Source organism: Solenopsis invicta, chromosome 15 (genome assembly GCF_016802725.1).
Source record: "Solenopsis invicta isolate M01_SB chromosome 15, UNIL_Sinv_3.0, whole genome shotgun sequence".
Taxonomy (NCBI): domain Eukaryota; kingdom Metazoa; phylum Arthropoda; class Insecta; order Hymenoptera; family Formicidae; genus Solenopsis; species Solenopsis invicta.
In genome coordinates, this window is record NC_052678.1 from 3067786 (window position 1) to 3090625 (window position 22840).

General features: G+C 33.6%; 2 protein-coding genes across 5 annotated transcripts; both read right to left on the minus strand.

Moving 5' to 3' along the window:
- Nucleotides 1–1472: 1472 nt before the first annotated feature.
- LOC105200648 (CUE domain-containing protein 2) lies at nt 1473–8477 on the minus strand. 2 transcript variants are annotated; one of them, XM_011168289.3, is made up of 5 exons: nt 8342–8477; nt 7671–7760; nt 6960–7314; nt 5883–6056; nt 1473–5041 (listed from the first exon to the last, which is right to left on the minus strand). In XM_011168289.3, the coding sequence occupies exons 2-5, from the start codon at nt 7757–7759 to the stop codon at nt 4781–4783; spliced, it is 879 nt and encodes a 292-aa protein (XP_011166591.1). In that variant the 5' UTR covers nt 7760; nt 8342–8477; the 3' UTR covers nt 1473–4780. The 2 variants fall into 2 exon arrangements, with proteins under 2 accessions (XP_011166591.1, XP_025992887.1); XM_026137102.2 differs by having other exon boundaries at nt 8362–8463.
- Nucleotides 8478–11262: 2785 nt separating this feature from the next.
- On the minus strand, nt 11263–22749 carry LOC105200647 (protein tramtrack, beta isoform). Of its 3 annotated transcripts, none has more exons than XM_011168288.3 (5): nt 22508–22749; nt 14187–14690; nt 13448–13713; nt 13011–13361; nt 11263–12914 (listed from the first exon to the last, which is right to left on the minus strand). In XM_011168288.3, the coding sequence occupies exons 2-5, from the start codon at nt 14563–14565 to the stop codon at nt 12279–12281; spliced, it is 1632 nt and encodes a 543-aa protein (XP_011166590.1). In that variant the 5' UTR covers nt 14566–14690; nt 22508–22749; the 3' UTR covers nt 11263–12278. The 3 variants fall into 3 exon arrangements, with proteins under 3 accessions (XP_011166590.1, XP_011166589.1, XP_025992886.1); XM_011168287.3 differs by lacking the exon at nt 22508–22749 and adding an exon at nt 20176–21031; XM_026137101.2 differs by lacking the exon at nt 22508–22749 and adding an exon at nt 18949–19215.
- Nucleotides 22750–22840: the final 91 nt, after the last annotated feature.

Sequence of the window (22840 nt, forward strand, 5' to 3'; positions counted from 1 at the left end):
TGTATATGTCACTTTTGTTTACTTCTTACGAGACATTTATTGATCGTTGCAAAATTCGATCGATTTTTTTCACAATTCCTTGCAAGGAAATACAATGTTTCTATATTCAAGTTTTATACGTAAAATACTGATCAGTTTTGTCAAAATTATATCATACTATAGTAATACATACAGAAAAATATCAATTCTATTACTAAGAAAAACGTTTACTTAATTTATTTTTTCCCTTGTAAGTAATGATTATCCTTACAAAGAATATTTTTGATAATTGTCTAAAATATAATCATCACAAATTTTAGAAAAATTTATTATATATTAAAAAAAGAAAGAATTTATTTCTTTCGAAGAATATTATAAAATTGTATCGAAGAAAAGTCAGAATAATAAGAGAATTCAATTTTTGTTTTAACTTAATATTCTTGATTTAAGTAATAAATTACTAGGAGTTAAAATATATTTTGAAATTTGATGCTTAACTTCTGATAGATTTGTGGATATATGAATTTGAAATATTTATTTGATTCAAATATATATTTTTCTGTGTATACACAAAAGTTCATTTTAAGTTAATATTACTTGTTTCAAGTAAATGATAAATGTATTTTAAAATCATTATTAAAGAAATATTCTCTGCAAAGATAACAGTTACTTAAAAGAAGAAAACTAAAAATGAGTAATCACTTTTCTTAAAAAGAGAACGATATTTTTTGTGTGTAGTAATAAGAGCGGATGGAACTATCAGTTCCTATACCTTATCTACATTTGAAGAGTTTCTCTGCGACTTAAAAATTATGAATAAAAATCCGTATATAAGAGATGTATATGGGTTCGACTCGCGATCTATATTACAAGTCTGTTCTCTCGTACGGAGCCACATGACTTCCCATATACTTATTATATACAAAAGCTTAGCAATAAATATAAGCGTGATGCTCCACTAATTGCAAGTATAAGAGTGTGTACTGAAAAAATGAAACGAACATTTATAATGCTCCTATCATATTTATTGATTATTGATCAATTAAAGAGAGAATGAATGCTACACAATTAAAAAGAATGAAAAAACATTTATGAAAAATGAAAAAACCGACATGAGACAAACATTTATGTGTCATTTCTGTTAACAAGTTACGCAAAAAAAAGTGAAATAATGGATCGAGTATATGGAAATTAACTGGCTGTGAAATTTCTCCTGTTTGCATGCGATGCAAATACAGATCGAAAGATGTTACGTACATTGTGCGAATGTACAAGTTAAAAATGAAACGTTCTGATACCGACTTTTTTTTTTACTCGTCCTTAAGGCCTCAGAGTTCTATACCGCATGATATCACATATTTTTCTACATTTGCCATAATTCCCTATTTGTCCTCCGATCAAAAAATTCATAAAGAGAAAAATAAAAATATTTTAAAAAATTTGCATCCTGCAATGTAATGTCGCCAGCAGCCGATTGTCAAAGAGAAAGAATCTGTGTTATCAACATTTTTAATTGCGATTTAGACATGACGTGATGAGAGTATATTAAAAGGCAAGTACAATTATAATTACAATCATTATTACATTATCTTACTTTCACACAACTTGAAAAGTTTACATCTATAACGAGTTAAAAATTAGTCACAGTGCTTATTTATATGCAACACAGAAGGACACATGGAAAAAATTCGCTTAAAGCTAAAGTAATCCATTTTATTTTACTTTCTATTTTTTTTCACTGTATCCTTTTAGCAGCCTTATCGAATCATGCCTAACATTTATAGGTAGTGTTGGTATAGTTCAGATTTAATCGGCAATATATTCAGTTTTCAGCAAAACTGTATTCAATAAATTTCAATTATCAATAATTGATACATAATTATCAATAGTAGCATGATTCATATGTAATCTGTAATTATCTATGGCAAGACTTGGCCCATTATAAGACATTTGTATATGTCAATATATTCATATATTTACGAGGTTTTCACCTATCGTTAAAAAATCGATTAGCAAAAAGAGAGAATTAAAAATTCGAACTCATGGCCATTTAAACAAATAATTTTACAAATTTTTTTACGTTTCCCCCTTTATTTCGGTTAATATTTTTAAGCAAGTATAGTACAAATCAATTCTTTGATTTGTAAAATAATTACAACCGTTTGTAATATTAAAGCAAAGAAAATTCTATACTGAACAAATATCTTGATTTAAATTGCAGTTACAGCGCTCGGAAGCAATCACAATTCCGTCTATCTATACGAACACCGTCAAGATACGAATTCTGAAATAATGAGTTTACATCATTCTATACATGATTTTCTAACGCTTTAATGATTATATTTGTGCTACACCTCAAAGTCTGCGCGACAGCGGCAATAATAGGATAATAATACTGGCAAATCGTATGGCGGTTTTAAGCAGACTTTCTCCCTAGAAGAGTGAATATTCTTTAGCGAATATCTTCGCGTTCATCTAAGTACGTATACTACAATATATCATTCGAAATCTACAATTCTCTGTAATCATTCGGCAATGATCTCAATTTCATTTGACACAGATGCGTGATACTACAGAGATGCACTTGTCAAATAATTTTTACAATTTATATTCCTTTCGATTTTGATTATTCGACAAACGATAATTATACGTACATTCTTGTTCGCGGCAATCGTCCCTTACATCACTAGAATAATATTGACTTACTAAATTGTCGAACAATTATTTCTGGACTCCTGAATAAACGTGCGGATAAAAATTCTTGCTTTATCGTCTAATATATATATAGTACATTTTCCTATATAGTGCAGTTGAAAAAGGATCAGTTTGCTACACGACAATGCTGCTATTTGACTAAATACATTTCAGGTATATTTTCATCATCACACCTCTCGTTCGCTCGTCATTCCGCTATTAATGTAGACGTAAAATAAAAAACAATATTTTTCGCATTAACATAAATAAAACAATCGCAACATTAAAAGTTCTTCGCACACATTTACAAAGTCATAATGTAATTAAATAATTCTACTCGACGCGCTATATATGTACAGCATTCCACCAGAAACAGAGCATTTAAATTATCATTCAAGTAATATTACGCAATATATTTTACAACATTATTAATACATTATATTATTTATTAGATTTAAAAATATCAAAAACTGAGGTAAAGCCAGAGACCTTATAAATATGTCAAAAATATAACGAAATAATACCAACAATGCAAAATAATACGAATTGACACTCGTGTGTATATAATGATTTTATTATTACAATCTTCAACTGCGCGACGAATACTTTGTCGGTCTTTAAAACACAAGCCATTACGTGAAGCCGAAATCTGCGATGTAACATGCCTTGAATTGATGAGCAATTTAATAGTTTATGCTAACAAGCATCTATAAGATCTTCCCCTTATCTTTATAATAAAAATCACCCTTGTAATAATAAAAATTATTATATACAAACGAACATTCTGTGTTAACTCGTATTAGCATTATTTCGTTATATTTCTGATTTAATTCTTTCGAGCTTAATTCTTTTCAACTTATAAATATAGCTGGCAATTGCTATATTTTCTGCAATGAAACAGTGTCCGGAGAAAGTTAGAAAGAGAAACGTACATTTTAGTAGCTTCTTTTTCTGAAAGTGTTGGAGTATACATTGCTCATATCAGTGAAAATGTATACACTAATCAGAATATTATCAATGTATAATATGTGAAATATACTTTCAAATACACTTCCTTCTCTTTGTAAAAAGAGAAAAACGGGCACGATCTTGCTTGTATTGCCAGTCCATATTTATAAGGTCTATGGATTAGGATTGGACGTTCTTGCCATTTTAACATACAAGCTACATAAAATCGCTGTGTACACCACTTGTACACAGCGATTTTATGCAATAGTAAGAAAAATATTTTCTATGTAAAAAAATAATAAATCGTTGATCAAGAAATTTAGATGTTCTGTCTCTGAAGGATCATGTGAAAAAAGGATTCTTATATCTATATAAAATAAATAAACTTGCAAAATGTAACATGACTATGATCAAAGTAGAATAAGAGGAATGGATATTAAGTCAAATGCCGAGTTTACAATAGCCAGCTCGCTTAAATAATAACATTATTTATGTTTTTTTACATAACAATTCGCAAATAATTATGCTCTAAATATGTATCTCTTTTATAATCGAAATCTTAATTATGTAAAATTAATAACGAGTTGGATAAATACTTTGTAAAAGAATATTTGACTATGGAAGCTGAGAAATGCCTTAATTTTAAATAATAAATCATGATCAATTTATTATACATGCTGAAGTTGTTCTTCACAAGGCTTTAGTAACTATATCTTGATACTAACAGCAATCACTAATGCATGTATAATTCCGCTGTAGTCTTAAATCACCGTATTTAAACTATGAATATTTACTTAAAACGGCCATTGCACGCTCGATCATAAAGATACAATCTTTATTATAAAATAAAATATCAGAGATATTCATTAAAAGATTACTCGCGAATAGATTCAAAAGAATAACGTAAAAAAAACTGACTATTACTATAGCCATATAATGACGCTAAATTAATATTACACGATAGAGATTCCGAGAGTTGTACAGGCTGCATTACGTGAAAATGAAACGCCAGCGGAAATGCAAATGCCTTTTAAATTCGATATTTCGTCTATATTTTTATATACGAGTAAGATGGAAATGATCTAAGTTAAAAGTTTAATTGAAAATCTCTCAGATGCCTCCAAGGGGGTGGATCAGGGGGTGGAGGCAAAGGGACTGGTTACGGACGGCAATGGCCCCTCTTCCTATTACCTTCGTTACCGTCCTCATCCTCGCCGCCCCTTCGCACTTCCGTGTAACGTTCACCCTTTACACTTACGATCTTATTGTCGAGGTATCGTACCAACTTCTTGGGCTCCGTTTTCGGCGCGACCGGGCGATGCTCGCGGCAATCATCGTCCCTGTCGACATAACTGTACCGCGCTATGATACGAGACTTCAACTCTTCGTCATTCAGCCTCGCCTTGTTACGACCATTGGGCTGAAATGAGTGAATGCGATGTAAATTGTACCATAATGTTTACTCAAATTTTAAGTAAAAGAATTTCCTGAGAATTCCTGAATTTTCTAGGAACTTTATTCCAGATGAAATTAGAGAATTTTGTAACATTTAAAATAATGTTTTGAAATAAATTCATCTTATTATATTTTTTTAACGTTCTTTAATCATACAATTAAAAAGAAAAGCTAGTCAAGTTTTGAATATTAATACTTTAAGATATTTGTATCTTAAAGTATGCATTTTTCTTCTTTGAAATACCTTGTCAAGAATAATTCATTATAACATTTATGTACAATTTTTCTTTAATACTCGATCATACAAATACTTTATAAAGATGTTAAAATATGAGTCACTTGGTAATTTTTATATACTTTTAAAAGTGAAAAATGAAAATTAACAACAGACATTAACGATATATGGTGTGTATTAAGTGTTATCACTTAAAGTGAAAGTATTAATAAAAAGAAATAATATGAACTAAAATAGCATATAACGGTCTGTTCGCAATACACGGATCTAACTCACCAGAAATAAATACAGAATTTGAAAGATAATTAGATAACGTCAATTTAAAACGATGTTTACGTGCTATATTTATTAATAATTGAGTTTGCATTATTAAGAAAAAAATAATCAAAGAAACAATTCTGTGAGAAAAAGAGAAGAAATTTAAATTTAAAAGTAAAATTCTAATAATTTTATTAAACATTAATAAAATTCCATGAAAACTCATGATTTTGAGTAATAAAAAATCAATTCTTTGAAAATTCCAAGTTTTCATACTCTCTACAGTCCAGCGACAATCACAGCAAAATCTTACCGTTAGAAACGTAAGGTTGCTGACGATGCTTTGACCCGCCTCCTGACGATGTAACGCAAGTTGCGCGGCCTTCGCTATATCGCCCCCAGCCACTGCTAAACAGTGCCTTGCTTCGGCAGGACTCGCCGCTGGAAACATTTCTTGCAGCAAGGCTACCTGATTCCAGGAGGATTCCTACAATGGAAATGTAATAAATGCCAGGGTTGGAACTGTTATTTATTAAAGTAACGTGTTAATGTATTATCGTTACTGAAGACAGTAGGGGAGACTTGAGTTGACATTGCATTCCATTTTTGTGTATTTGTGGCGAAAGAAACAATACAAAAATGATCGTAAAATATTTCTTTTGTATCATAAGTATAATACAATATTTCATGACAGTTTTTTTATTTCTTTCGCCATAAATATATAAACTCTAACTCCGATCTCCCCTAATGATCGTTATTTTTATTGTTCTGATCTAATCTCTGTAAGCAAGCTTTTCTTTATATTAAATTTTTTAAATAATTCTTCAAACTTTTTATATTAATATCTTAATTTTTTAATATACTTATTTTTATAAAAATTTAAATTATAATTCATAAACGTAAATTTTATCAAAAATTTACATTGCCTTTAAAACATTAATACCGTTAAGAATGCATTTCAATATTCATTGCCAATATACTGAAAATTTATAGTTATATGTGTTATTATACATCTTCAATACTAGCAATAACTATTAGAAGCCTAAGATGTAGAATGCAAAATAGATTCGCGCATGTCTTTAATGTGCAAATAAGCAATCGGCGCGCCAGATCATGTATTGCATGCAATTGTAAATTGTATTTATTTCAAAGTTTTATTTTTTAAATAGTGAAATATTTTTTACTACTTGTATTTATTCGTCCACTAAAGAAGTGCGCGAATCCATTAAATAGGTATAAATATAACAGGAAATTAAAGTAACGATAAAAAGTAACAACTAAATTCGTTACCATTACAAACAGAAAATAGTAACGACGTTACAAGTAACACGTTACTTTCCAACCCCGAATGGATTAAAAACGCTGAATAACTTAAAGACGTGTCGCGTACCGGTGTCTCTCTTACTTCCGAAAAGTATTCTCCGCTAGAATCACTTCCAGCATCACTCGTTTCCGAGAGATGATGGACTCGCATTCTTTGCGCGCCGGCCGGCAAAAGAGCGGTCAGGCTGAAGTGATCTAGCGGATCGCTATGAGATTGGCAATTCTCATTCTCCTTAGTATCTTGTTTCAGTTTACTCTCAACGTCGAGCAACCACTTTGACACAGCCTCTTTTTCGATAGTAGAAAACTCAGGAAGGCAGGCGGATACCATTTCGCACAGTCCGTCTACGTCTAGGTTCTCCTCTAATGCGCTTTCTTCCACAATACTCACTACATAACTGAGCACAATGTCGTCTATTAAGCTAGAACAAAAGATTCACACATTTATCATCATCCCTGTTATAGTTGGAAATTTACCCAGATAGCCAAACCTGACAAGTGTTGCATATTAATAGAAATCTAGCAACAGTCAAATACGATCTATTGTGTCTCTAATATTGGAATGTATCAAAAAACAATCAGGCAATATCACGATGGCAAGATGTGCTTCATTCCTGCTGCATTTCTGTTATCGTGGCTGGCAAATCATGTCTAAAGATAGATAGTGATGAGGATATGGTGGATAGGAACTTGCTCAAGGAACTTGCGGACACACTATTGATATACTGCTAGCATTTTGCTACCTGGGTACTGGAAAAAAATAAAAGTTGGAGAGTACCTCAGTTGAGCAGTTGGCACCTGCTTCCTAACGAAACTAAATAAGGCCTTCTTCACCAGCTCCTCCTTCTCATCCATCGTACGATTCATCCTGCAATCGTCAAACACCTTAATAAATATCCCACGGACGCGCCAAAAATATTCGACGATTATCGTCGACAACGTCCGGATCGGCGCGTCCACAAGAGCGAGCTCGAGAACGAAGCAACTCCCGACGGGTGATGACGGGCGGCTTCCTTCCGCGAGTGAAACCGAATTCCCGAGGATGGTACGATCGCGGCCTAACGGGCGCCGCGACGGAGCGTTCCTCGCGCGTACGCGCGACAACGTTCAGTCATTGATCCCTTAATATAGGTTAAGGGAGACGAGAGGGCAGCAGGTCCCTGGTTCGCCCTTACGCGCGAGATCCCCCCGGGAAGCAAGGCAAAGGAGCGATCGGTCTACGAGTGAATATTCGCCGCGCGGAATATTCGCGCCGCGTATGACGAGGCGGCAGGTAGGCAGGCGAGCAGGTAGATTCTTAAAAAGAACAGGTGAGCGATGAGAGAGAAAGAGGGAGAGAGCACGACGGAACCACGGTGACAGGACGGCGAATCATCGGACGACGCGAATCGCGCCGGTCGACGTTCGCTCGCGAGGGGAAGGCATCGCGCGAGACGCGACGATACGAACCTGACCCTGAACCAGGCTACCTCGATCGGAGTACACTCGGATCTGTGAGCGACGCCAAACACCCGAGATTAATTTCGTATACAAACAACGCTCGTCGATTTGACAGTTTGCCGAGGGGAGGGATGGACGCGTGGCGACTGGCGCCGCCTGGCGTGTCGCGCGTCGACTCAGCGCTGTATTTACATCGGGCTGAATGCTGAATACACAAGGTTGTCTCGGACGGAGGCTGGGCACATCGATTGAACTAGATCGGTCAATCAAGGGCGAGTTTTTTAATTCATCGATTGATAAATTGCATTATACGCAAATGCAGCTTTTACAGAACAAAATTGCATTTGCGTATAATGTGACTGATCAATCGATGAATTAAAAAAAAAAAAAAAAAAAACTCAGGCCTAACCCTGTATGATCCAACCAAAAATGTGAATAGTAAAATTTTCAATTTTGAATTATTCTATCTAAAATAAAAGTGAAAGACGTTTCGAATCAAACAATTGTAAAATCGTATTCTATAATGTTGGAAGAATGTACCAGAATTTTTAGAGTTCAAAAACACTATCAAGCACCACTGACCCAATTGAATTAGGAAAGCAGGGAAAAATGTGTTGGACCAGAGAGACGTCTTCTTTCTAGTTGGACCACGAAAGATTAAATTCAAAATTAGCCAACGCAAAACTTAAAATTAATCGTATTGTTTTTTTCTTGTCCATTTTCTACAAATTATAATTTATGTAAAATATATTTTAAAGTTAAATTTGGGTTAAATAATTAACTTTTTTAATTAGAATAATTAAAAAATTAAGTTAGAGATGATTAGTTTTAAGTTTTGCAGTCAACTATTGTTAAATTTAATCGGCCGATCAAACTAATCAGAGAAGGTGAGACTAGTTTTATCAAACTCAATTAACTTAAAAAAATTAGCCAATTAAAAATTTATGAATTGCCAACTGCAAAGCTTAAAACTGATCATATTATTTTATTTTCCTTATCCATTTTCTGCAAGTTATAATTTACGTAAAAATATATTTTTAATTAATATGTGATATGTATAATTAAATAATTAGTTTAAAAATCAGTTTTGTTGTTGGTAATTCATAAATTTAATCGGATAATTTTAAATTTAATTTGATTTTTTTTTACAGCTAATCAGAGCGAAACTGTCCTTTATTGTGATATTTGTTAATTCATGAGCAGATTCTCGAGATTATTTTGAGATAAAAATCTTAATATATACTGAATGTAGAGGCTATAATATAGAGAAAAAAAAATACTGTTGAGCATTTTTATCAACAGCATTAGTCTAATTAGTAATATTTTGTTAATTCAATAACAGTAATGAAACAAAAAGATTAAAGGTAAAGACAATAACAAATATAGTTAAATGAAAAAAATTTGATTGAATCAACATATATTAGCGACATTCCGTGATTCAACATTCAATTGAACCAAACTATGTTTTAATTCATATTACAGCATGTATTTTCTCAGTGTAATTTATAAATGAGAAGAATTTAAAGTTTAAACTACCCGAAATTCACGCGCTCAGATAGATATGACATCGCACAGTAAAGATGTACATAAAATTAATAGGTATGTTTGCGTCAAATACTCCAATATACTACTCGCTTTAACATGCTCCAATACGTTTACTTTAAATTAGAGCGCGTTAGAATAAGTATTAAGAATATGTTACTTACGGAGCTTACGACACGAACAAACCTAATATAAAAAATAAGAATATTATATTTAAAAAACACCTTCACTACAATGTACGATTTGTTATATCTAAGCACGTACATTTCGGACAGCTTGATTTAAACTTTAAACCCTTCTCACACACACACACATACACATTTGTAGCCTCGGCATTTTAATATCAAGATTTTTCTCTCGAAATGAAACGTCTGAAATATCTTGTGTGTACAGTATCCCATTTTATTTTTGACAGATAAATATCTTGAAAAATATAGATTTCTTCATATCTTATTTATTCATGGTTTTCTTTATACTAATTAATTCATCTCATTATTCTGTACAAAAAATTTTAAAATACATTTACGAAAAACTGAATAGTTTACAAAATATACTTTATGTCAGAATATGCCAAAATAAAACATAAAATACCTTGTAAATTATTGAGTTTTTGATTGGCAATGATCTTTATATGTATCTTGAAAAATTGATTTTCTTTAAATTAATTTTATTATTATCTTCTGTACAACTTCTGTCTGAAACATTTTTCTGTATCTTCCATATTTTTTAAAATATTTACCTGTCAAAAATAAAATAGACACCTTGTATATACACAAGTTGAGCAAAAAGTAATAAATTGATAAAATATCTTCAAAATAAGACATTAAAAAAAAAAAAATAAAATAAAATAAAATAAAATAACGATAAAATTAATTTTTGAAAAAATCATTACGCTACATATAAAAGTCATCGCCATTTTCTAAATGAAATTATGTGATTCATTTTTACATAATATGATTTCTCTGAATCATATTGTGATTTACTATTCTGCATATAAAAGTATTAAGGTAGAGTTATCCAAATATTTTACAAGATATTTTATTACTTTATTCTGGCATATTTTTGACAAAATATCTCGTAAACTATTGATTTTTTGATAACTATATCTTTATATCTTTATGTGCAGAATAATTAAAACGATTATACTAAAAGGACTATATTACGTAAAAAATTCAAATAATGCTAATATCTTTTTTTTTTAAGATATTTTCGATCCGATACTTTTTGCTCATATTATATATATACACACGCACGCACGCACACAATATATACTACGTATATGTCACGATGAAAGATATTCATGTATTACGCAATGTCGCGATACGAAGTATTAAAATACCAGTGCATGTCTATGGGAGTCTTAACTCAAGTGTATTCGATTTTCTAGATTTTTTTCGATCAGTTTTTTATTTTCTAAGTCGATTATCAAAGATGTCACATTCACATCTATCGACGCGTCAACAAACAGGGAAAGCTTACATTTTAACTTACACTCGCTGTGTGAAGATTCACATTTTTCCTCGCGTAATACCTGCGTTTCTTTATCGAGACAGAGATCTTTCTGCATGTACGATGAAAAATTTTGGTATATTTAAAATTGCGTGTTATAATAGCCGTTTATTTGTAAGACGTATTATCACGCGTTACAATTTACACCTACTCCAACGCGCGCACAGGCGACAATACTCGACACATATCCAATATATAAATAATTACAATTTGCAACAAATCGATACATGATACACTTTGTCATCTTCAGATAAAATAAGTTACACAACACAACTCTAGAGTCTAAAAATTTGGATTTTTTTACAACATAAAAATCCATCGCTGAAACATCCGCTGAGACAAGACAATCGAATACGCGCTTTATTACACTTAACAGCGGACATTATTATTAATTTTTTTATATAAATGCGTGATCTATATCAGACGCTCGTATTATTTGTATATATACGAAGTTAATACACGTAGAAGATATTTAAATAAACATGGTGGCGAAAAAAGACGCGCTCGACTAGCGGAAATATTTCTAACGTACCTTCTTTAAAATTGTCCAAACTCTACACAGTAAGATATTAATCGATATTAGAGATCTCTGATTAACAGCGAGACTAAATAAAAAGGTAAATTTTCTCATTCTTAATACGTAGATTCCAAAAATAACAATCTCTTTCGTTTTGGTACTTGATTCTCACATGTCGCTTCCGGTGAGTTATACCAATGTCAGTTTGTCGTTATAATATGTATATTATAAGAATGCATTTATTCATTTAAGAGTTTCAAGAAAACAAATCGCAGGTATTTGTTACATTAGTTCTCACATCGAGATTTGTAGTATAATCCGATCGTTACGTAGATTACCTCGGTATCTTACTCTCGGTATCTTATTCTCGGTATCTTACTATGTGACTTTCTTTTCTCTCGAAGACTGTATCTTATTCTGTTCATTTTCATTATCCTCGTCAACATCAGCGGAAGCATAATCAAGAGACTCTTTTTTATTATTATCTTTATTACAACTCGGTTCTGGTTCTTCGACAATGTCTTGCTGTTGCTCTAGGAAATCGGTAGGTACAAACTCCATTTGGTCTTCGTTATCATTTAAATCCGGCGGACCTGGCAGTTCGCAAAAATGTAATCTCTCGTCATCCCCGTCGTCCCCGTCGTTGGCGTCCTCGCCACCCGGGTCATCCTCCTCGTGCAAACTCATAAGCTTCTCAAAATCAGAAGAAGGCGTGACATCCTCGTTATTCTCCGAGAATAGCTCCGTCGGGCTAAGAGGTATATCTAAAGGCTCCAGCTTCACAGTCGCGCACGGTGACGTTGGCGTGACAGGTCGCTGCAGACGTATTTTGGTAAAAGGTCTTGACTCTATGGGCTCAGACTGTTGTCGCTTTTGCGCACGTTTAGGACTAGAAGACATAGACACCCTCGAGGGTGATACTTTATTCTCTTTGGACTCTGTGGTACTTCTAGGAACTACGTGTTGAGACGACAATGGCTTCGTTTGAGGTATAAGTAGCGGTGTCTTTGCATTCTATCGATATAAAAGAGTATAAGTACATTTAAAACTTTCGTAGATACGAATGATGAATATTGACCAAATATGACAAATTCGTAATAGTCGACTTACTTGGGATGAGGGACTCGGACCGGCTAATCCCTTCACCTGCAACGCTTCGGCAGCATTCAACAATTGGGGTAATTTATCATGAGCGACGTTGACCTCTCCGCGGTACATGAATTTAACTAACGCCTCCACCTCCCAGAACTTCAAATCCTTCATTAGGATAATGGGATGTTGACATGGATTTTCCCGTAACAAGTCTGCCAGATAGTCGCTGCAGGAAGATAAAATCATCTTATGACATTTGAGTGACCGTCCCTCGCATGCCAGGGTTACATCGACGAATTGTTCCGTGTCCAGTAACGACGGAAAGCTATTTTGCATATTACTATGGTAACTGTTCCACCTCAAGCAAACCTGAAATACGCAAAAAAGTCAGCTTGGTAAAGATCGATTAAATTATACTTTCTTCTTAACAGATAATTTCTAAAGAATCCACATACTTCTGTAGGTTGCTGATGCACGACATTATGGGGCGCTTGATTGGTTTGTCGCGGTGGCATCTTGATAGTCGTAGGTGCAACTTGCTTTACTTTCAACGGAATAGTTTTTAATACGAGAGTCTTTGGTTGACGTGGCTGCTGTTGCTGCTGCTGTGACTGTTGGGGCAGCGGTGCCGGGGCGATATTACGAATGTGAGGTCTCACTAAAGACTGCGTGATTCTTATGGCTTTCGTACTTGAATTGCCTTGCGACGTTGACTGTAAAACTGCAATAAAAAATAAATATAGCATTTGTACGGATGAAACATTGACAAAGGGCGCGTAAATTTGGATCATGAGCTTTAACTGTAATATTAATTGTCCATTTGAAAGATCATCTAGAAGAATTGAAATTATTTAATTAGAAGTTGAAAAATTTAATTAAAATTAATTCGTTTAATTAAGACATTGAAACTTAATTATTCTCTTTACAATGTATGTAACATATAATGCACAAAAAAATAAATTTATACCTTTGCAATTTGTATGAAACTTAGTATAATCCTTGGTAATATGATTTTTGAGATCGCTAAATCCGAATATAATATCAGAATTTCAAAATTCAAAATAAATCCAATATGGCAAATCAAAATTTGGAAAAATAATTGACTTTTTATAAAAATGATTTATATTTGATCATAATTTGGTCAATACGACATCAAATTAACACATTCTGACTTTTCCAGGAAACAATATTTACCGTGGTAACGTCTACCGATCAGTCGGCCACCATGATGCACCCTGAGATGCCGGTGCAGATTCGTCGTGCCGCACTGACGCGGGTTCGCGCCGCCCCTGACAACGACCGCCCCGCAGATGCGGCACTGGGCGCGTAACGGATCGTTAGTGCACAGGTCGAAGTGCGCCCAGACCGCACTAGGGTTCGCCATCGCGCGCAGGCTGCGCGCATGGGAGCGCACCCGGTGCGTGACACTCCCGTGACGGCCGGACGACGACGACGAGGACGACGATGGCGGCGGCGGTAGCAATGCCGTCGGCGGTGGTGGGGTCGTCGACGCGGGTGGCATGCTCGAGTCGTCGAGATAGCAATCCTCCTCGTCCTCCGGCTCCTGCTTCATCGCCAGGTTGCCTCTGATGTTCGCCGTGGAGGTCGTCGTCGCCGTAGTGGCGACGTTACGCTCCTCGCCGCCGCGACGCACGCCGATGGCGATCGGTGTATAAGTTCGGCGCAGATCCCGCCGCCCTAAAACATCCCCGAACGATCGTACCATTTAGATCAATTATAATAAAAAAGCTCTAAAAATAAAAAAAAATTTGAACACAGGAAAGAGATCTTGCATTAACAGACAAAATTATCAAAAAAATGCCATCAAAACTTTTTAAATAATATTAATAGGAAAATAAAGTACGTTTTGCTAAATAGACTCAGAGTAGCAGAGTTAAAATAATCTATCAGTATTATTCAAGATTTGTAATTGTAGACATTAGCTTTTATTTTATTGATAAAGATTTGTCTAAAAAAGAAAAGGAACAATTGTAAACGCCGATGCACATTAAATTAATGTCCAGAATTATAAATCTTGGACTAATCCAAGCACATGTAAGTTTTATACGTCTCCCAAACGATTATGAAACATTAGGTACGCTTAAGAAATATACAGGTATCTCGTAATTAATGGCATAAACAAAGAGGCAACGATTTTACATGAAAAAAATAAGTCGAAAACGTAAGATAACATTTTTTCGTGTAACACGCTGTTTCCGAGATGATCGAAAATTTGAAAATTGGCATATTTTGACATAAAATCTCATATGCTATTCATTCTTTGGTAACTATACTTTTATATACTTAAATTATATTATACTTAATACTTTTATGTATAAAATAAAATGAATCAGTTAATATAACGAAAACACATAACAGTTTAAAAAAAATTATGCAATACGCAATTATGTTTTTTTTTAAAGGTCGGTGTTCATAAATAATTTTTAATCGTTGATTAAAAGAAAAAAAATGAATGCAGTATGAATAAACCTTTAATTAATTAATTACGCTTTTAATCAAAGATTGAAAATTATTTAACTATGTATAGCCAAGTGTTTTTTTTACATCAAGTGATTCATCTCATTATTACATGCATAAAAGTGTCAAGCTAGTTATTAAAGAATGAATAGTTTACAAGATATTTTATCAAAATAAATTAAAAATAAAAACCGAAACTGATTAAAAATATGGATGTTATAATAATTGAATGTCTATATATTATAAATCACTACCATGTACATTAAATAACGACAATTTCGACTTAATTGCAGTCTTCTTCCACGTACAGTAAATTAGATAGTTAAATTGGTGCATTTATTTAAAATCGATCAGTGAATCAAACATAACACAAAACAAATTACGAAACGTTAACTATATAAAGCGGAAACATGTACACTCGTGAAATAACGAAAGTCAAAGGACACAATGTTAAAGCGATGTAAGACCGATAAATCTGTGCTTAATTAAAACAATGAATCTATATTAAATGAGCAACAAAATCTTTCGGTTAACGACTGTCGTACATTATAAATCCGAGATCGATAATATGCAATTTTCTTAAGATAATAAGGCGTAAAAATTCTAATAATAAACGATAAACTTGATTAGTCGAAGTTCATAATAGATAAAAGAGTTTAAATTACAAGAATTATCGGAAATTGCTGATAGGAAAGTGATCATTAGACAATTCGTGAAGACAAGTCAATTGTGTTCAACGTCAACCTTGTATGTATCGAACTGAATATAGATAAAGCATCAGACGTTGTCAAATTATTAGAGATAAATATCTGATTAATAACAATTTTACATTATGAACGGTTAAAGTCGTTGCATTCGACTATCCATTGATATGTTTTCATCTATAAAGGCAAAATAGATTAAAATATTTGGCTTTATAATTATATATCATTGTATATTTTATTCTATAACTACATTCATATTCTTCGTCTATTTTTATAGTTAATATCACAATTTTATGTAGCTTTTGACATGGAGATCAGCCATTAGTTAAATAAAACATTATTTAATTTATTATTTATTAAATTGTTCATGCGCATGTTATCCTCAACTTGGATATTTGCTTTTTGTTCAACTTTCAGTTATTCATGAAGGTATGGAGATGTCACTCTAATGTTTAGTTGAAGAGATGCTGCCTTCTTGTTAAAATTCTTTTTTTATTTATTTATTCACGATACCGTTCAAGAAGACTTTCTGTAATACGAAACATACGGTTTTTCTTTAAATCAATTATTTAAAACGTCAATTTTAATTGAATGTTATTGTCTTCTAAATATATGTACATTTAATTAGTTTGTATTAATGTTTATTCATTATAATGGCCCATTATTTTCCTTTTATTATATAATAAATATGTTTAAACATAATAACATAATGACAGTTTGTTACATTAAAAATTGTTGTTAGAAATTTTTTCAAGTATGTCACAATAAAAGTCATCCAAAAGCCTTATCAATGTTTAAATTAATGCCATTTTTTTTAAATTTTATATGCCTTAGCTGAGAGATCGATCTTTTATAATAATTCATTTCAGAGTCAAGAATTATTGTATTGTTCCAATCAAAGTCATGGCTGAATTGTAAGATTTAATTAATTGAATTGTAAAATGTGATTAGTAATCATGGAATGTTTGGACTTAAAGAAACATAAATCAGGACGAGTTCAAACATTCCGTGATTACTAATCATATTTTGCAATTCAACCACGTTCTTGATTGGAATAATACAATTCTTGACTCTGAAACTGATGTTTTTGTATTATTACGTTTGATTTACTGGTCGATTAAACAAATATACTTTAATTTAATCAATAAATGTACTAATTTAATGTATTGAAGAAGACTGCATTCAAGTCAAAACTAGTACTGTAATTTATTGTACAACACATTGTATACTGAGAGAAAAAAATATATCTTAAAACAAAAATATTTTATTTAACACACAAAAATTATTTGTTTGATAAATCCTAATAGCTTATTTATTTGCAGATAAGTTAAACAATTTTTTATATTTAATTATATTAAATATTTATGTAAATAATGAAATATTTTTAATTAAATATTTTTTTATTGCAGTTCTAGAAAATATTTATTATTAGATTATTTTTACATTCACGATAATCAGATTTTTTATATAAAAAACAATTTAATTAAGTTTAATAATATTATTAATTTATTTGTAAAATCATTATTTAAATGTAAATTATTTCAATGTAAAAATGTAAAAATACAAAATCAAACTTAAGGTAATATGTCTATTTACTTGAAAATATTTACATAAACAGAATAAATGCCTGCATCAAAATGTAAGATTTTAAGAAAATCTTTTTTTTTTTTGGAAAAAATTTTCTCTCACATCAGTGTAATATATACAGAGATTTTCAACTATTATAACATCCATATTTTTGCTCATTTTTGGCCTTTATATCATTTTTAATTTTGTTATTACAGTATGAGTTGCATTTTAGATATTGTGTTATTATACACTGGCCTTCTAAGATATTTTATATTTTATGTATGTGAAGTATACCAATTTTTACATTTAATTATTGTGGAAATGACGCATCATACAAACAATTTTATTCTACGTTTACAGCTTATTTTTTCACGTCAATCCTCCTCTTCTCGATTATACCACGAATTACGGAATAACTATATATATATATAACGTATATAATATAAACTCAAAAATGCTACGTGAAGCTCTAACTAATAAACGCAGTTTTTCGACGAAGATCATTGCGTTCTATCGGGTACGATCGCCACGTAAGTACGGCTCTGCACCGGGTATTCCTTATCGCCTAAACGACGATAATCACCGCCGCTTTTTATAGGAACGCGTGATTCTCCGCCGCGCGGCATTAAAATAGGCGTCACTGCGCGTCGGACTTGACGAGGAACACCTCCACATCGGGACAGCGAAACAGCGAATTTAATCTCTATAGAGAAAATTGAAATTTTCGCTCGCTTAAATGTTTTTTTAATTTTTACGGTACTAATGGCTGCTATAACACAACCGATAAAAATAAAGTATATATAAAATATAAACATTCCTAATATGACCGGGAAGTGTAACAACAAATTAAAATAACGGAAATAGCAATATCGGTCGAAAGTCCTTAAGGCTCAATAAAGTTTCAGGCGAATTTATAAACATTTACAAGATTCCGTCAAATTGCGCGCCGCATATTTGCCAGACTTAAAACATACAGCTTTTTAAGAATTCCGAATAATATCACGAAATTAAATTGTTAATCAATTTAATTATTATTTTTTAGTCGTATCTGTATGAACCCCCTCTAATCCCGAAAAAAAAATATATATATATGTATTCATAAATATATTAAAACTTGTACTCAGATTTTATTATTTAAATTTTCAATGTCATCAATTTAGAGTAATGTAAAAAAAAACCAATAAATTGCATAATATGATACATACGGAAACAATGTGCCCCTCTCTGAAGTTAGCAGTGTTCCAATTTCCACATAAAATAGGCCTGAGGTCTATTCTTTTTAGTTGAACTGGCTACACAACAGTTCACAGTTAATCTTTTTCCTTTCATGTTGAAAGAAGAAAGATAAACTCTGAAGTTCAGGCAGTGCAGCTAAAAAGAACAGCCCTGATGTTACATGCCCTATCGAAAATGTAGCATACTTCAGATCAGTGAGTATTATTATTCCCCGTATACGCAACAATCAAGACTCGCTGGAAAATATGATATTAATATTGAAAAAATATATTTGTTATATATATTTTTGTAATTAAAATTTCAACGTTTTTACCATGTTCGTATAATTAATTTTTTTAAATTGAATCTAAATAATAAAATAACTGTACACTTAATTAAATTTCACAATCAAAATCTGTGAATCATAAAATTTTAAACAAATTTTCCTAAATTTAAATATATTTTTGCACTTAAATGCGCAATATTAAAATTCCATTGTTACAACTGAATTTTACAATTATACTTTTGCAGCAACTTTAAACAACTCCAGTTTATCGCACGTGCGTAGGACAAGTGACCAAATTCGCCGCGAGAGACTCGCCGCGCCGCGCCGCTGGGCCACTCCGTCGCGCGCGCGTGCACACGCCATCTTTCCTATTCTTTTTTTTCCCTCCTTTCCCTTAGGCACGCGTGTGCGCATCTTAACGACTGCTGCGTCCGGGCGCAAGGAGCGAAATGTTCTCCTCGCACCCGCATCGACACGGAGGAGGTCGTAAATCTCTTTCCTCGATGCCTCGAGGAAAAGAGCATCTCGCCAGCGGCATGCCGCCGTCGTCGCATCTCTTCGGCGACTTCGGCCCTCCTCCCGTCCGCGCGCCACGCCGGTTCCCTCTCCCCGCGCGCGCAGTTTCGCGACACGCTCCGTCCCGCCCGCGTCGTCGTTCGCCGTTCCGCGAGAGGATCGGCGGTTATAAACGGCGGCCGTGACGAGCGCGTGCGACACACTGTGCCGCGAAAGCGGGCTGTCCTCTGCTCTCTTCCCCCCCCCCCTCTTCTCTTTCCTTCAGCGGTAAGGCAACCGGCCACAAGCGTCGCGACGCGTCGTTTAACCGATCTATGAAATCGCGAACGACTCTTCCGTCGTCGCACGCGGCACACTGTATTGTTGTCAATCGATTCGCGGAAGCGCAGCACTGTCGCGCGCCTTTGACTCTCACCTCTCGAGCGTCCCTCCGGTTTTGCTCGTCGTACGATCGGACCGGACACGGTCGTTTCCTCGACGGCTTGTCGCGACGTCAAACGATGACGATGACGATGACGATGACGGAACGAGGCGATATCGTCGATAACCGCAGAGAGATCGACGGTCGCGCGTGTGTCCGCCCCGCGCGCGCGCGTTCGCGTGCCTACCCTCTCTTTCTCTCGCTCGCTCTCTCTCTCTCCCTTTCCTAGCTCGTTCGGCGTCTCTCCTACGATACTTAATCCTCGTGAGATCACCAGGCGAAGATTGTCGACCACGCGCCACCCTTCGACGGTGACCCGGTATCTCGATACACGTATCGCGTGCCGGCCGTCAGAATTCGGGAAGGAGAGATCGTTTAGCGTTGTTTAGCGGTCGCGACACGAATATTGGGTGGTGGCCCGTGGGCTAACCGCTACGCGCGCGCGCTACGCCGCCGCACAGTCCGTGGAACGATTTTCCCCGAAGCCGAACCCGGGAGTGACTAAAATCGAAATCGGTGAACGAACAGGGGCGCGCCGGGGCGCGCATGTGCGACGGCGTCGCCGGTCGTCGACGCATATTATTCGTGCCGTGTCTCGGCCGTCCGACGTCCGAGCGCCGCTATCGCGTGCGCGCGCGTGCGTGCGCCCTCCCTCCCGCTTCGCTAGCCGTCCTCCTCTTCCTCATCATTCTTGCTCTCTCTCTTGCCCCGTCCTTTTGCCACCGTTCCTCGACGAGATTACTAACCGACCTGACGATGTCCGACTCGAAACGTCGACACGCGCGAATTCCGATCGATCGGAACGTCGGCATTGTCGACCAACTTTGGTGTGCTTGCGGTTAGATAACGACAAGTTATCTAGATAAGATAAATTGTGTGAACGTATCGCGTGTAAACGTTTCTTAAATAAGATGATTTTAGTTTAAATTTATCTAGATGAAAGATAAAATCACATATCTTTCATCTAGATAATTTTAGAATAGATAATGCTACTGTTGAGCACAAATTTACAATATAAAAACAATATCTTCTTATTTTTATTTGTAAATCTTTATTTCTGAAAAACAGTTCTTTTAAATGATTCAATCTGACAAAAATTATTCCTCTTTTGATTTGGATGTAATATCATACAAAAATAAAAATCAAAGTTAAAAAATATAAAAGAAATATATAACTCACATTATAATGACAATATTCTTTGTAAATGTTTTCAAACCAGTTTTAGGACAATTTTTACATTGCGCTACTATTTTTTAATCTGTACAATTTATTGTCATTTAAAGAAAATCTCTTGGAATAAATAACTTGAAGGTTGAAGCGTGTGCGCTGACAAAATTGTTTACGTTAACTTAGTTCATTTGAAAAAGATAACACTTTTTATCTAACATGAAATAATGTACATTCTAATAATTTAGATAAAAATAATTTAACTTGTAAACATATCTTAGATAAGATAAAGATGATTTAAATTTATCTAGATAAAAAATTAAATTATATGTTCTTTATCTAAATAATTTTAACATCGTTTTTCAGTAAAACATTTTAGGATAGAAAAACAATATATTCATATTTTTATTTGTAAATAACTTAAAGATTGCTAAGGATATTTCATACTATTGTTCATATTAACTTAGATAATTTGAGAAAGATAAGATTTGCTTTTTTCTTGGTGAATATATACATTGGAATAATCTAAATAAAAATAATATAACTTGTAAACGTATTTTAGATAAGGTAAAGATTTAAATTTATCTAGATGAAAAATAAAATTATATATCGTTATATATAGATAATTTTAACATCGTTATTCAGCAAAATATTTTAGAATATATAAAAATAATATATTCATATTTTTATTTCTAAATCTTTATTACTTAAACACATGAATTGTTTAAATTATTCAATTTAACAAAAAATTCTTTTGATTTGGATCAATACGCAAATAAAAATCAAAGTTGAAAAATTTAAAGAAAATGTATAATTCACATTTAATGCGACAGGATTCTTTGTAAAAATTTTCAAACTATTTATAATTTTGTGGCAATTTTTATATGCGCTAATATTTTCTAATCTGTGCAATCTATTGTTATCATTTTAAAAAGTTTTCCTCTCAGAATAAGTGATAACTTGAAGATTGCAGTGCTGAAGATATATATTTCATACCCATTATTGTTCACATTTACTTGGATTTTAAAAAAGACAAGACTTCTTTTATCTAAGCTAGAGATAATATACATTTTTGTAATCTAGATAAAGATCAGATAAAACCATTCTTTATCTAAATAATTATCTAGATAATTTTATATAGCTAATGGCAAACACTGACCGACTCTCGGCTCATTCTTCTTCACTGTTCCGTTTCTTCTCGCCGATTTACCACAGCATCGAACCGCGGCGCCGCGTCGGGGCCGACGAGCAAATTCTTCGTGTAATCAGAGTATTATCGCAATTGAGAGACAAAACGAGACTCGACCTGTATCTTGGTCTCGTTTACGTCTCGAACTTTGCTTGTACTTGTGACAAAAAATGTGCGCGCGCGCACAGAATAACGGAGCCGACGGCACGGCGCGGCGCCTCATAATACGGATAAGCAGAATACGGATAAGCAGAAACGTTGTGACGGGAGCGTCGTATTTTTGGAACTAAACGTAATTCATGA